General features: G+C 48.5%; 1 protein-coding gene and 2 pseudogenes across 2 annotated transcripts; 2 read left to right on the top strand and 1 right to left on the bottom strand.

The window, feature by feature from the left end:
• The first annotated feature begins 2,994 nt into the window (after positions 1-2,994).
• On the top strand, positions 2,995-7,398 carry LOC110298249 (kallikrein 1-related peptidase b27). 2 transcript variants are annotated; one of them, XM_021167381.2, is made up of 5 exons: positions 2,995-3,053; positions 4,981-5,140; positions 6,355-6,638; positions 6,734-6,870; positions 7,243-7,398. In XM_021167381.2, exons 1-5 carry the CDS (start codon positions 3,008-3,010, stop codon positions 7,396-7,398), a joined length of 783 nt encoding a protein of 260 aa, XP_021023040.1. In that variant the 5' UTR covers positions 2,995-3,007. The 2 variants fall into 2 exon arrangements, with proteins under 2 accessions (XP_021023040.1, XP_021023038.1); XM_021167379.2 differs by having other exon boundaries at positions 6,346-6,638.
• An 820-nt stretch (positions 7,399-8,218) lies between these two features.
• LOC147003273 (uncharacterized) lies at positions 8,219-11,251 on the bottom strand (annotated as a pseudogene).
• A 210-nt stretch (positions 11,252-11,461) lies between these two features.
• Positions 11,462-14,726, top strand: LOC147003272 (kallikrein 1-related peptidase b9-like; annotated as a pseudogene).
• The last annotated feature ends 733 nt before the right edge of the window (positions 14,727-15,459 follow it).

The following is a 15,459-nucleotide window of genomic DNA, read 5'->3' as shown; positions in this document are numbered from 1 at the left end:
CTGAGGAAACTGAAGATGAAGTCTATCATGTTCAGGCGGCAGCAGACTAGTTGAAAGGAAAGAAACATAGTAGGCAGGAGTATGAGGCATAGTGCCAGGGCTAGAAATAAGAAGCCCTTGCTCATGAAAATGTAAACTGGAAAGGAAATGTGGATAGATAACTACAGTCATTACTCATTCAAACCTCTCTCTAGGTCTACCTCTCTCTCTCTCTCTCTCTCTCTCTCTCTCTCTCTCTCTCTCTCTCTCTCTCTCTCTCTCTCTCTCTCTCTCTCTTTCTCTCCCCTTCCTCTCACAGCATGGGGAGCCCAAGCTAGGAGGAGTGTCTTTTCATGTTCTACCTGAGCAGTTAGAAACACATAGATCTTATCTGTCTCCAAAAATGAGGTAAAAGCAGTTGAGGGGTCCTGGTGTTGTGTCTTAGTTGGCAGAATGCTTGTCTAGCTGTGAGCATCCTGCATTTCATCCTCAGCACTGTGCTGCGCTGAGTCTGCAGCACATGCCTGTGATTCCTGCAATTGGAAGGAAGATCAGAAAATCATGGTTGTCCACAGATGCACATTGAGCTGGAGGTCAGCCTGGGCTACATAGACTTGTCTCAAACAAGGCAGAGGGAGGGAATGTAGCTGTCTAGATCCATCCCACAATAAGGGGCAGGAAATGGTTCAGAGATTCAGCACCTGCCTAGAGTCTCCAACGAGGTTCTTCTGGGGGTGTGGCTCAGTGAGTGAAAACCTGTGAAGTGTTTGTGTAAGGCACTGGGTTCTGACTTCAGAAACCCCTTCCTCCTCTCTCATGAAAAAATAGATATAAAGGAAGAAACATCACCTCCACTCACATTAACAAAATCATTACCTAGAAATTCAAAAATAACTCTACTGCCACTCATAGAGTGATCCACCAACATTGATGTCCCCACTGTGAGCCCAAACATAGACCCCCAGAAAGACTCCTGGGAGAGTGGCAGTAACCCACCCCCACAGTCACCTCTAGAACACAATGAAATGAACCCCCAGTCTACATATTCACTGACCGGTGATTCGTTCAACGATGGAACATTTATGCCCCCTGTAGTCAATCCAGAGGCAGATAAATCCAGTGTATGCTGGGTGCACGTAGATAATCTACACATCCATTACAATGAACACCAGCAAGTCTCCAGGAAGATGAACATGAGGGACCAGCCACATAGGACAAAATTTCAGTCCTCCTCCCAGGAACAGAACAGGTCAGCAGAGGAGGGAAATATTCTGGGAAACTGGATCTTTTCTCCCTTTCTCAATGCATACAAACCTTCATCCTCTTCCTCATTTACATATAACCCTCTCATCAACAATGAGTTCCTTGTGGATGCTGTTTGAAGCTCATCACCAGCACCACATCAATTCTTTCCATTCTCATGCACTGAGCTCTTCCGGTGCAGTACACCTATCTCAAACTCCAGCATGATTATGTATGCTTGAAGACGTACAAAAATATTAAGTGCATGGATGTACTCACAAGTGGATGAACGCATGCTTCCTCTCTTGTCATTTAGAGAAAAGAACAGTGTAGTTTTCAGAAGAACTTAGGACAGAGGTCTAGGACTCAGAAGAGAACTAGGTGGGCAATTGATCACCAGCTCCTCACCTACACTGGATTAAGACTAGCCTGGCTTTCTTGGAGCTTACAGAGCATGCATGCATACACCCAGGTCAATGTGCTAACTGCCATGAGAGCTGAAATAGTCTAGATGCTCAACAAGAGGGGATGGGTTTGAAACCTGCAACAGTAAGTAGGTGTCAGTGGCTGGGTATTTCCCCTTCTCTGTACCAGAACCCATGCTGAATTCTTGATGTTTTAACGTTGGAGACAAAGTCTCCCTGTGTTGTTTCACTGACCTGAATACACTATGTGAACCAGTTTAACCTGGACCTCACCAAGATCCACCAGCCCCTGACTCCTAAGTTCTGGGATCAAAGGTGTGCATCAAAATTTGAAGCTGCCAAGCTGAACTTTTAACAAGGCTTCTGGAGGGAAGTGACATATTCTGGTTTTTGTTTCTTGAGAAAGGGTCTCTCATGGCCCAGGCTGTGCTAACCTCAAAATGTAGATCAGGATCTAGGAAATAAGGAAGTGAAAGGTCATTGTTATCCCAACTCTATTCAAGGTGGGTGACCCTCCCCTGGAATAACCTGAGATTTCATACTTTTGAGTAAAAGAGTGATCAGGCCATGGTAATCTGCACCATAACTTGTATTTGTTTATTTTATTTTATTTTATTTTATTTTATTTTATTTTATTTTATTTTATTAGTTTGTTTTGAGACAGCTCTATATATTACCCTGACTGTCTTGAAAGTCAATAAGTAGACTAGGTTGGTCTACATCACAGAATACTAGAGTCTAAAATCTCACAGATCCACCTGGCTGTGGCTTCAAAGTGCTAGTATTAAAGGTGTGAACCACTACACCCAGCTCCCAAACTTCTCATAGGAACAATAAAATCAGTGACACAGAGTTTGAAGTGCAAAAAGGGAAGAATTTTGGCATTCTCAAAAAAATGATTTGTATCTACAGGGAACTAGCAGCCGTTTTGGATATCACTGGTGAAAAAATCTTGTTCTAATTGCAACTTTCTTAGAGCTGTGGGTTGGGCATCACTTGCTCCTCCATCTGCCTTTCACACCAACTCACCATTACCCCTGACCTTGCCATCTGGCTAAGGTCCCCGGAACTCCAACAGCTCCAGGAACAGGATGACCTGCCCCACCCAATCTCCTCCCTGGGAAGGTATCCAGGGTGACCTAGGGCCTATTGTACAGAGGGTACAACAGGGCCCTCCATTTCCCACAGCCAGAAGGGTAGAAGCAGGGAGTCCAAATCTGTAAGCAAGGGCAATGCTTTGTCAGCATCTGGGTGGCAACAGGACAGGGGAGGGGCTGTGGGGAGAATGAGGGTTTTAAAGTCTCCCGAGGATCCTCAACAGCTCCAAGTTCACTGCCTGCGGCTCCTGGACACCTGTTACCATGTGGTTCCTGATCCTGTTCCTTGCCCTGTCCCTAGGAGGGATTGGTGAGATGAGGGAAAGGGAGGGGTCACAGCCCTGACTCTCCTGCTGCCTTTGGCCCTGGCCATCCCTTTCCCCCTCTCTCCTCACCCCAGCTACATCATGAAGCACCACCTGCTCCTCCTTCTCTGCCCTGCTCAGTGCCAGGTCCCTCACAGTCCTTGCTCCCAGGACAGACGCCTGTCCACTCCCACTTTCCAGAGCTTTCTTCTCTTCCTTAGACACCTGACCATCTCTGTGCTTCTCCAGTCTTTCTAAAGAACCCAACTTCTTACCAAACTTAGAACATTGGATTTCCCTACAGTACTTTGTTTATCCTAGAGCCTCATGGCCCCAACCTTGAATCAGAGGCTTGCCTAAATCCCACACTAGAACCTTAGGCTGTCCAGAAGCTGCCAGCCTTCATCTGTGTTCGCCACCTCATGACAACTGATCCCCCATCTTCCCAAGATGCTCAGTTTCTACCAAAACTTCCTCTTAAATTGGCTTATACGTCAGATGGGTTCCCTGTCCCTTTCTGGTGTGGAGGAATCCCCAGGTCACTTCTCGCTGGCTTTTTGACTTAGTATCATTTTTGGACAAGGGGTCAGTTGACAGACACCAGACTTTGACAAGTGTCTTCATCAATCACTCACAACATTGGCATGGTCTCTCAATGAATGGAGACTTCTGTTCAGGCTAAGATGGCTGTCCAGAAAAACTCAAGGGAATCCTCCTGTTTCCACCTAAACAGTTCTGGGGTTACAGGCACACAGCATCACACCTGATATTTTCCCTGGTTTCTGGATGGTTCAGCTCAGGTCCTAATGCTTGCATGACCAATCGTGTAGCAACCAAGCTATCTCTAGCCCAGCTCTTGGGAATAAGTTCTGAGTTAGTGTCTCATGATGTAGCCCAGGCTTGTCTTCATCCATGGCAATCCCTCTGCCTCAGCCTGCTGGATACTGAGGTTACAGTGCAGCTATGCATGGCTTGCCAAGATTTCCTCTGTTTCCAAATGCTGTGCCTTGGCCTGCTCTTCCCCCTCATGCCTCACTCCCTGAGCTGCAGGCTCCTGTCCTATCTCATCAGAGCCCCAGTACACAGCTCTGGTTCCCACTCTGTGCAGCACACCCCAAAGACCCAATTTCTAACCCTTGTACCTCACATTATTGGGTCCTCCTCTCTGCCTCCCAGTGACCTAACTTGTTTTTACTTCTGCCCAGAGGCTTTAATTCCTTTTCCACTCCTGTCTTGGGGCTACCACTAAGAGAACCCTGATCCTATCCAATACCCAGATCACTTACGCCCCTCCACAGGAAGCAGAGCCTTTTCCTCACAGACCCCCAGAATTTCCTTCTATCACTGCTTATCCCAGCTCAAAATCCTTTCTTAGGGAGCCCCACCCCTCTTAGATGTCATCCCCACCGCAAACCCTAACAGGAGCCCACGCCCTAGCCTTGACCCTGCTCCTTTTACATGGAAATTCCTCAATCTCTCCATCCCACTGCCACTCCATGCCCAATCCAAGAACCCCCAAATCAACCCCAAGCTCCCTTTCCTGGTTTTATTTATTCATTCAAATCCAATTTTCTGAGGTCTCACATTTCCAGACTTGCCAAAACCCATCCAAGGCCGTGACTTCTTCTGAAGCCTTGAAGACTCTAAATTCCATACCAGAGAATTTCATTCTCATTGGACTAAAATTGAAGCTTTCCTGCCATCCCTTAACCTGAAACTCTAAACTGGCCTGACATTATATCCAATTCCTGATTCAAGAGTTCTTTCTATACCCACAGCATAGATCTCCCTATCCAGGACCAGCCATATATGAGTCCCTTCCCTAGATCCCCTGGCCATTTCCCCTGATCCCAGCAGTGCTTAACTGTGTCCATCAAGGGTTGACCTCCCTGCATGTGCCAACTCTCCCCTACCCCTTTGCTCCTGTTGCAGATTCTGCACCTCCTGTCCAGTCTCGAATAGTTGGAGGATTTAAATGTGAGAAGAATTCCCAACCCTGGCATGTGGCTGTGTTCCGCTACAACAAATATATATGTGGGGGAGTCCTGTTGGACCCCAACTGGGTTCTCACAGCTGCCCACTGCTATGGCAAGTGAGTAAGGGTGGAGACATGAAAGCAGGGTGGCAGCCAGAGATCATGACTCCAGGACCGTTTCGATTAGTGAAGGGCAGTGGGGTGGGACTGACTGAAAGTCTATCCTTGTCCTCAGGGGTCTCTCTTTACTCCACCCTCCAGGTTTGCGTTCAAAGTCCTATTTCTTTCTTTTATGTCTTCTTATCTCTCTGTCTCCTGTCTGTATTCAAGTCTGAGTGCATCCGTGGACATCTGCCGCTGTGCATCTCTGCCTTGGGACACTAGGAACACCTTTCTGGTTCTGGGTCTCATGTGTTCTCTTTTTTCTTTTTGTTTTGTTTTTTGGGTTTGTTTTTTTTTTTTTTTGTTTTTTTGTTTTTTCGAGACAGGGTTTCTCTGTGTAGCCCTGGCTGTCCTGGTACTCACTTTGTAGACCAGGCTGGCCTCGAACTCAGAAATCCACCTGCCTCTGCCTCCCAAGTGCTGGGACTAAAGGCGTGCGCCACCACGTCCGGCTTCATGTGTTCTCTTATATCACTACAGACCATAGTGGGGAAAAGGCCTAAAGGGCCCCTCATGATAAGAGAGTGCTGTCCCAAGATGATAGGCTGTGAGAGAAGTCCTCACTCTCCTCAGAGCAGCTCTGCCTTTAGGACCTTCTGTCCACTCTAGGATACACAGAGAAGGGCTGGTCAGAACTGGAGCTGGGTGAGGTAACTGAGTACAGAGAGAGCTGGATGCTGGGGAGGGAGGGGAGAGCTCAGACCTTGGGCTGCAGGCCAAGCCTTACCTGCTGGGGAAGTTCAGCCCTGTCCTAGCTGCTCCTGAGCAGCTCTCAAGCCTACCCCTCCTCCCTGCCCCCTCTTCCTTTGTCTTCTGTTCCTGTCTCTGTCTCTTTCTGCCTCTCTGACTCCTTATGCATGTATGTATATATGTATGTATGTATGTATGTATGTATGTATGTATGTATGTATGTATATGCCTTTCTGTCTCTCTGTTTGTGTTTCTCTCTCTTTATCTCTTTCTTTCTCTCTCTCTCTCTCTCTCTCTCTCTCTGTGTGTGTGTGTGTGAGTGTGTGTGTGTGTGTGTGTGTGGTGTATCTTTCTGTCTCTGTGTGTTTCTGTCCCTGACACTCTTTTCCTTCCTCCCTCCCTCCTCCCCCTCTTCTGACTCTATCCAATCACCCTGATTCTCTCTTCCTACTTCCTGCATCTCCTTCCAGTGCCACCAGCCAGCATAATGTTTGGCTGGGCAAAAAGAAGCTATTCCAACGTGAACCCTCTGCTCAGCACCGATTGGTCAGTAAAAGCTTCCCCCACCCTGACTACAACATGACCCACCTGAATGACCACATCCCACATACTGAGGACAGGAGCAATGACCTGATGTTGCTCCGTCTCAGCGAGCCAGCTGACATCACAGATGCTGTGAAGCCCATTGCCCTGCCCACTGAGGAGCCCAAGCTGGGGAGCACATGCCTAGCCTCAGGCTGGGGCAGCATTACACCCACGAAATGTGAGTCTTCTCCAAGGATACAGCTTGGTGTGGGGGAGGGGCAGATAAAACTGGACTGGACCCTGCTCACCACCTACTTTCTTCCTGATTCAAAGATCAAATCCCAAATGATCTTCAGTGTGTGTTCATCAAGCTCCTGCCCAATGAGAAATGTGCCAAAGCCTACGTACATAAAGTCACAGATGTCATGCTGTGTGCAGGAGAGATGGGTGGAGGCAAAGGCACTTGCAAGGTGAGACAGACCCTGTCTGCAATGAGGTGAAGGGCTGAGAGAACTGAGGTTCTGGGTTCCCACTTCAACACCCTGACTAGGCAGGCTTTTTAATGCCTTCCCCGTGGAAGGGATGTGTCCTGGGAGGGGAGGATCCTGTAGCTGGTACGATTTCTCCTCTGTGACTTTGCTTAGGGGATGGTCCTCTGAGGCCCTCACCACAACCTAATGTCCTCGCAAGATCTGGGCTCCCAAGAGCTGGATTACCTCACTTACTGACCAGAGCTGCCTCTTAAGAGTCCCTGTGTTCCTTCCTGGGAGTCAGTTCCAGGTTGTTATGTAGAACCCAACTGCCAGGTGCTTCCTTACTCCTATTCCATGTCCTTCTCTCAGGGTGACTCAGGAGGCCCACTGATCTGTGATGGTGATCTCCACGGTATCACATCATGGGGCTCTATCCCATGCGCTAAACCCATTGCGCCAGGCGTCTTCACAAAACTTATTAAGTTTACCTCCTGGATAAAAGACACTATGGCAAAAAACCCCTGAGTGTCACATTATCTGCTGTTTTCAATAAAATACACCATGCAACAAATGAGTTTAAGGTCTGACATTCTCTGTCCTACTGGAGTACGGTACCAAATCAAGGATCCCTCAGCTACGGTCTGGACTTCCACAGTAAAATTAGCAAGGGACATATGTACATGTACTGTTGCTTAAGGGGATGGGATTGAGACAAATGCAGACAAAAGGCTCAGGCCAACTCAGGAATGCCCATAAGTCTCCTATGACAAGAAAAATGTTCAGATCACACAGGAAAAGAAAAGAGACTTCAGAATGATTGACTCAAGCTAGGCCTGACCCTATACTGGAAGCAGAAGAGATGATAAACAGTCAGACACTGAGAAGTCAGAATGCCAAACTGGGTTTTTTGAACTGGGCTTCGGTTTTATGTTAATGAAGCCTTGACTCAATGGAGAAGAGTCTGTCCACAGAAGGGCAGGGACTGCCCCAAAGACTAGACTTCAGTGTCACAACCAGGGGACACTGGACAGGATTTCTTTGGTAGGGCTGGACCAAAGGTTGAAGAATGACTTAGAACCATGTCCAGTGGGACAGAGAATCACCCATCTTGGGAAAAGGGCCACACTGCTGCTGCTGCTGCTGCTGCTGCTGCTGCTGCTGCTACACAGGACCACAAAACACTGTCTGTTTAGAGAGACATAGGCACAGCTAAGAGTATCAAAGAACTTCGGGAGAAGGGTCCCTGTCAATATTCAGTCAGAAAGGAGTAGGCCTTAGCGAGTAGAACTGGTCTTGCCACCTGTGTCCTGAGGGTGCTACCTGCTCTCAGGGGAAATATGAGACATCAAGAGAGGTCTGATGGAAACTGAGCCACAGGGACATAGGTTGAGGCATCTGGCTGTGGGAACTCATCAGTGTCCTGAGAAGATGACAAGTCCCTCTGTTGGAGATCACATGGTAGTTCACAAAGCTGTTTATAACAGACAACCTCTGGGCAGGCTCCAAGGTCCTGTCCAAAATGGACTGCTGCTGCAACTGCAATGATTGTTGTCTCAAGGCCCAATGGAAGTAGCTGAGCCTCTGCTCCATGGAAAGCAAACTGTAGTTCCACATTAGTACTTGGTTGATGAAGGACAAAGTTCCTCTGGGAAGGGACCCCATGAGCACTTGACTCAGAGCCCCACCCCAAACCCTAACTAAGCTGAGGAGGCTGACCCCCTTCCAGGGCTCCACCCCTGCTCTGCCCAAGCACTGCCGTTCCATCCAAGGCCCAAACTTACAGGCCCACAGCATAAAGACTATTGCACAACAGCACAGATAGAAGGCCACCTGGTCGGAAACCTGTGGCCTCAGGCACAACCTATTGCAGTTGACCACAAACAGAGTCAGGCTGAGGAGAATAAGGAGCCCTGTACTGGAGTGGGCCCAGAGAAGGACAGAAGGCTAGACAGGGACCACCACCACCCACAAAATGAGACGAACAGAGATAACCTCCCTGACTTGCCACAAATAGACACACACAGAGACACAGACACAGACACAGACACAGACACACACACACACACACACACACACACACACACACACATGACAAATGGATACACACTCAGAGAAGAAAGGAAAATGAGGGACAAGTCCATCAGTCACAATAGTGGGCAGAAGATTTTAATCGCAGCTAGTTATGATGCTGAGACAAGAATATGGCATATTCAAAGCCAGAATAGACTACAGAGTGAGTCGAAAGCCACCCTGGGATACAGAGAAAGCCCAAGAAAGACACAAAGACACCCCTCTCCCTAGGAGCAGCAGAGCTGGAAATCTAGCCACACCTCTGGGTAGGAGGAGGCTCTGGGGTTGGGTGGTGGATCACAGTCACCCTTTCCTTTGCCAACACTTACCGATGCCAATGCCAAGGAAACTGAAGACGAAGTCTATCTTGTTCAAGCAGTGGTAGACTGGTCAGAAGGAGAGGGACATGGTGGTCCAGAGAATGAGGCATAGTACCAGGACCAGAAATATGAAGCCCTTGTTCATGTGAATGCTAACTGGAGAATTGGAAAGATAACTACAGTTACCCCAACCTCTCTCTCTCTCTCTCTCTCTCTCTCTCTCTCTCTCTCTCTCTCTCTCTCTCTCTCTCTCTCTCTCTCTCTCCCTCTACTCCTCTATCTCTTACTCTCCCTCTTGCTCTCTCACACTCACTCTTCCTCTCTCCTTCCTCACACTGTGATGAGCCCAACCTAAGTACTCCATCAGCTGGGGAGTTATACCATTTAGAGACACATAGATGTTATCTGTCTCAAAATACAAGGTAAAGGCAGTTGAGGGGTCCTGGGATTGTGGCTTCTTCACAGAATGCTTGCCTAGCAGGTGAGCAGGCCTATATTTCACCCTGAGCACTGTGCTGAATTGAGTCTGAGCTGAGTCTGGCAGCGCACACACTGTGTTGAGCCCAACCTAAGTACTCCATCAGCTGGGGAGTTATACCATTTAGAGACACATAGATGTTATCTGTCTCAAAATACAAGGTAAAGGCAGTTGAGGGGTCCTGGGATTGTGGCTTCTTCACAGAATGCTTGCCTAGCAGGTGAGCAGGCCTATATTTCACCCTGAGCACTGTGCTGAACTGAGTCTGAGCTGAGTCTGGCAGTGCACACCTGGGATCCCTGCACATGGGAGGATGATCAGAAATACAAGGTTGTCTGCAGCTACACATTGAGCTAGAGGCCAGCCTGGGCTACATAGACCTGTCTCAAACAAGGCAGAGGATGGGAATGTAGCTGTCTAGAATCCATACCCAAATAAGGGGCTGGGGCCTTGTTCAGAGGTAAAGCAGCTGCCTAGAGTCCTCCATTGAGGTTCTTCTGGGGGTGTAGCTCAGTGGTAGAGACCCTGTGGAGTGTGGGTGTAAGCTTCTGAGTTCTGCCTTCAGCAACCTCCTCCCCCTCCCCCCCCCAGAAAAGAAAAGAAAAACATCATCTCCACTCACATTACCAAAATCACTGCCTAGAAATTCTAAAATAACTCTACTGCCATTCATAGAGTTACCCACCATCAATGATGCACCTACCTAACCTACTCCTCCTACTCCTCCAGAAAGACTCCAGTGAGAATGCCAGTGTCCCACCTCCACAGTCACCTCTAGAACCCAATAAAAGAACCCCCCCCCAATCTATGTATACACTGACCAGTGAATTGTCCCATGTTGGCACTCTTATGCCTCCTGCTGTCAATCCATAGGCATATGAAGCCAGACCGTGTACATAGGCCATCAACCTATCTACTATGCTGAACACCAACAATGTTACCAGGATCATGGATATGAGGGACCAGCCACATAGGAACAACCTTCTTTCTCCTTAAAGGGACAGAGCCTCATAGCCCAAACCCTGAATCAGGGACTTGCCTAATCCCACACTACTGTCATTGGCTGCCTAGCAGCTGCCAGCTTTCAGGTGTGTTCCCCACATGATGACAACTGGTCTCCCATCATCTCAATTTGGCCAGTTTCTACCCAAACTTTCACTTCTCAAATTGGCTTGTGACATAAGATCGGTTCTGCCCTTTTCTGCTGGGGGAAAATGCCCATGTCCCTTCTCACTGGCTTTTTGTTTAGTCTTGTTTTTGGAGAAGGCGTGACCTTGCAGACACCAGATGTGGACATGAAGTATCTTCATCAATCACTGACCACCTGGGCCTAGATCTCTCACCTAATGGAGTTTTCCTATTAGGCTAAGATGATTATCAAGAAAGACTCCAGGGAATCTTCCTGCTTCCACCTACCTAGCTCTGGGGTTACAGGCACACAGCATCACACCTGACTTTTTCCCTGGGTTGTGGAATGTTCAGTGCAGGTCCTAATGCTTGCATGGCCCATTCTGTACCAACCAAGCCATCTTCTGCCCAGCTCTTGGGAATAAATTCTGAGTTAGTGTCTCATGATGTAGCTCAGGCTTATCTTCAGTCTTTGGCAAACCTTTTGCCTCAGCCTGCTGTTTAATGGAGTTACAGAGGAGTATGGATATGTATGGCTTATTAAGATTTCCTCTCATTCCAAATGCTGTGCCTTGGCCTGCTCTCCGCTCTCATGGTTCACTCCTTGCACCACAGGCTCCTGTCCCAACTCCCTAGAGCCCCACAGCACAGGTCTAATTCCCACTCTTTGCAGGACACCACAAAGACCCCTATGCCTAACCCTAGTACTTCACATCAGTGTGTCTTCCTCTCTGCCTCACAGTGGCCTGACTTGCTGTAACTATGTTTCCATTCCAGTCCTAGCCTGCCTTCAAGAAATCCCAGAGCCTCTCCAATACCTTATTACTTGCCCCACATCCACAAAAGCAGATACTGTCTGTCACAGACCCCCAGAATTTCCACCTCTCACTGCTCGTCCCATATCAAACTCCTTTCTTAGGGAGATCCACACCTCTTAAATGTCATCTCCACCACAGACACGAACAGGAGCCCATGCACCTTTTATCTGGATCCCCTCATTCTCTCCATCCCAGCTACCACTTCATACCCAACCAAAGAAACCCCAAATCAACCCCAAGCTCCCTTTCCTGGATTCATTTATTCATTGAGATCCAGATTCCTGCGACCTCACCCTTTCCAGAATTCCCAAAACCCAGCCAAGGCAGTGACCTTTTCTCAAGCCTTGGAGACTCTAAATTCCAAATCAGAGGATTCTCATTGGAATCAAAATGAACAGGAAGTCTCTCTCTGTCTCTGACTCTCTCTCTCTCTCTCTCTCTCTCTCTCTCTCTCTCTCTCTCTCTCTCTCTCTCTCTCTGTGTGTGTGTGTATGTGTGTGTGTCTCTGTCTCTCTGTCTCTCTCTCTCTGTCTCTCTCTCTGTCTCTCTCTCTCTCTGTCTCTCTCTCTCTCTGTCTCTCTGTCTCTCTCTCTCTGTCTCTCTCTCTGTCTCTCTCTCTCTCTGTCTCTCTGTCTCTCTCTCTCTCTCTGTCTCTCTCTCTGTCTCTCTCTCTGTCTCTCTCTCTCTGTCTCTCTGTCTCTGTCTCTCTCTCTCTGTCTCTCTCTCTCTGTCTCTCTGTCTCTCTCTCTCTCTCTCTCTCTCTCTCTGTGTGTGTGTGTGTGTGTGTGTGTTTCTCTCTTTTCACTGCCCATTGGTCCCTTAGTCAAAAACTATAAAGTAGACTGACACTATACCAGATTCTTGATTGTAGTGTTATTTCTGTCCCCACAGCATTGATCTCCCTATCCAAGACTAGCCATATTCGGGTCCTTTGCCCGGATCACCTGACAATGTCCCCTGAACCCAGTCCTGCTTAACTTTGTCCCCCAAAAGTGCACCTCCCTACATGTGCCAACTCTCCGCACCCCGATTGCCACTTTGCAGATGCTGCACCTCCTGTCCAGTCTCCTGTGGTTGGAGGATTTAAATGTGAGAAAAATTCCCAACCCTGGCATGTGGCTGTGTACCGCTACAATGAAAATATAATGTGGGGGTATCCTGTTGGACACCAACAGGGTTCTCACAGCTGCCCACTGCTATTACGAGTGAGTAAAGGTGGAGACAAGAAAGCTGGGTGACAGTCAGAGATCATGATTCTAGGACAGGATGGGGTACTGTAGGGCAAGCGGTTAGGACTGGCTGAAAGTCTATCTGTGATATCCTGGGTCTCTCTTTGCTCCTCCATCCAGCGTTGGGTTCAGAGTACTGTTTCTTTGTTTTCTATCTTATTTTCTATCTGTCTGTCTCCTGTCAGTATTCACATCAGAGTGTCTTCATGGCCATCTGTCACTGTGTGTCTCTTCTTGGGACTCTGATAATATCTGTCTGGTTCTGGGACTCATGTATTCTCTTTTATCACTACTGACTATAGGGGGGACCAGGCCCAAAGGGTCCCTGAAGACAGAACGTGCTGTCCCTGAGGATAGACTGTGAGAGAAGTCCTCACTCTCCTCAGGGCAGCTCTGCCTTTAGGACCTTCTGTCCTCTCTAGGACACACAGAGAAGGGCTGGTCAGAACTGGAGCTGGGTGAAGTAACTGAGTACAGAGAGAGCTGGATGCTGGGGAGGGAGGGGAGGGCTCAGACCTTGGTCTACAGGCCAGGCCTTACCTGCTGGGGAAGTTGAGCGCTGTCCTAGCTGCACCTGAGCAGCTCTTAGGCCTGCTGCTCCTCCCTGCCCCTTCTTCCAGGTATGTGTGTGTCTATCTGTCTTCCCATGTTCCTATCTCTGAGTATTTCTTTGTCCTCCCTCCCTCTTCCCCTGTACTTTTCCCACTCTCCTTGATTGCCTCTTCTCAATCCCTCCATGTCTTCCATGCCCTCTAGAGAGAACAATGTTTCCCTAGGAAAAAACAACCTAACAAAGATAAACCCTCTGCTCAGCACCGATTGGTCAGAGAAAGCTTCCTTCACCCTGGCTACAACAGGAGCCTCCATAGAAACCACATCCGACATCCTGAGTATGACTACAGCAATGACCTGATGCTGCTCCGCCTCAGCAAGCCTGCTGACATCATCTGTTGTGAAGCCCATTGCCCTGCCCACTGAGGAGCCCAAGCTGGGGAGCAAATGCCTTGCTTCAGGCTGGGGCAGCATTACACCTTTCAAGTGTGAGTCTGGTCCAAGCAACATAGCTGGGTAGGGATGAGGAGCAGAGAGGATTTAGCTGGCACCTGCTCACCACCCTCTTGCCTCCAAATCCACAGTCCAAAATGCAAAAGATCTCCAGTGTGTGAACCTCAAGCTCCTACCTAATGAGGACTGTGTCAAAGCCCACATAGAGAAGGTGACAGATGTCATGCTGTGTGCATGAGGTATGGATGGAGGCAAAGACACTTGCAAGGTGAGACAGCCCCTTTCTGCAGTGAGGTGAAGGGCTGAAAGAGAGAACTGAGGTTCTTGGTTCCCACTTCAACACCCTGACTGGGCAGGCTCTTTGCATCCTTCCCTATGTAAGGGATGCACCCTGAGAGGGGAGGATCCTGTAGCTGGTACTATTTCTCCTCTGTGACTTCACTTGGGGGACTGTCTAGTCAACCCCTCACCCCCACCCCAAGTCTCTGGAAGAGATGGCCTTATGGCCTTCTAAGATCTGTGTTCTCACCTATTGAACAGAGCTGCCTCGTAGAGTCCCTGTGTTCAACCCCTGGGAGTCAGTTCCAGCTTATCAAGTAGAATCCAACTGCCAGGCCCTGCCTCACTCCTGTCCCTGTCCTTCTTTCAGGGAGACTCAGGAGGCCCACTGATCTGTGATGGTGTTCTCCAAGGTATCACATCATGGGACTTTACCCCATATGGTGAACCCAATTTGCTGGGCATCTACACCAAACTTATTAAGTTTATCTCCTGGATCAAAGACACTATGGCCAAAAACCCCTGAGTGACACACAGTCTGCCTTTCTCAATAAATTCCACTATGCAACAAATGAGTTCAAGTTCTGACATTCTCTGTCCTACTGGAGTGCAGTAGCCAAACATGATTCCCTCAGCTAAGGTCAGGACTTCCAAAGTAGATCAGCAAGGGACAGGTGTACATGTACTGTTAGCTAAGGGGTTGGGACTGAGAATAATGCAGACAAAAGCTCAGACAAACTCAGGGATGCCACTTCAGTCTCCTCTGGCTAGGAAAATGCTCAGATCACAGAGCAAAAAGTTAGAAACACCAGAAAGTTCAACTCTAGCTATGCTCATCCTACACTGGAAGCAGAAGAGATGATAAACAGTCAGACACAGAGATTTTAGACAGCAAACCAAGTTTTATTGAGTGGGGGAAGCCAGGAAGGAGGCAGGGGTGTTAGGTTAATTATGCTTTTACATCCGGGGTAGGAGTCTGTCCACAGAAGGGCAGGGACTAGTCCCAAGGCTATGCTACACAGTGTCTACCTGGGGCCCTTGGAGGTGATGTCTCTGGTAGGACTGGACCAAAGGATGAAAAGTGACTTAGAACATGTCCTGTGGGGCAGAGAGTCATCCATCTTGGGTAAAGGGACACACTATTCCAGCTGCATGGGACCACAAACCAGGGTCTGCTCAGTTGGACATAGCCTCAGTTGAGAAAGTACTGGAGGACCTCCCGAGGAGGGTCCCTGGGAAGACTCAGGCAACAATGTGTA

This window comes from Mus caroli, unplaced genomic scaffold, assembly GCF_978045245.1.
Source record: "Mus caroli unplaced genomic scaffold, Mus_caroli_1 scaffold_8, whole genome shotgun sequence".
NCBI classification, from domain to species: Eukaryota; Metazoa; Chordata; class Mammalia; order Rodentia; family Muridae; genus Mus; species Mus caroli.
Note: the sequence above shows the minus strand (reverse complement) of the source record. Positions and strands in the feature narration are given on the sequence as shown.

Excerpts from the sequence above, each read along its gene's own strand:
- LOC110298249 (XM_021167379.2), top strand. The coding sequence starts at position 3,008 with ATGTGGTTCCTGATCCTGTTCCTTGCCCTGTCCCTAGGAGGGATTG. Across the intron at positions 3,054-4,980 it reads CCTGTCCCTAGGAGGGATTG|ATTCTGCACCTCCTGTCCAG; the intron begins GTGAGATGAGGG and ends CTCCTGTTGCAG. Across the intron at positions 6,871-7,242 it reads GAGGCAAAGGCACTTGCAAG|GGTGACTCAGGAGGCCCACT; the intron begins GTGAGACAGACC and ends TCCTTCTCTCAG.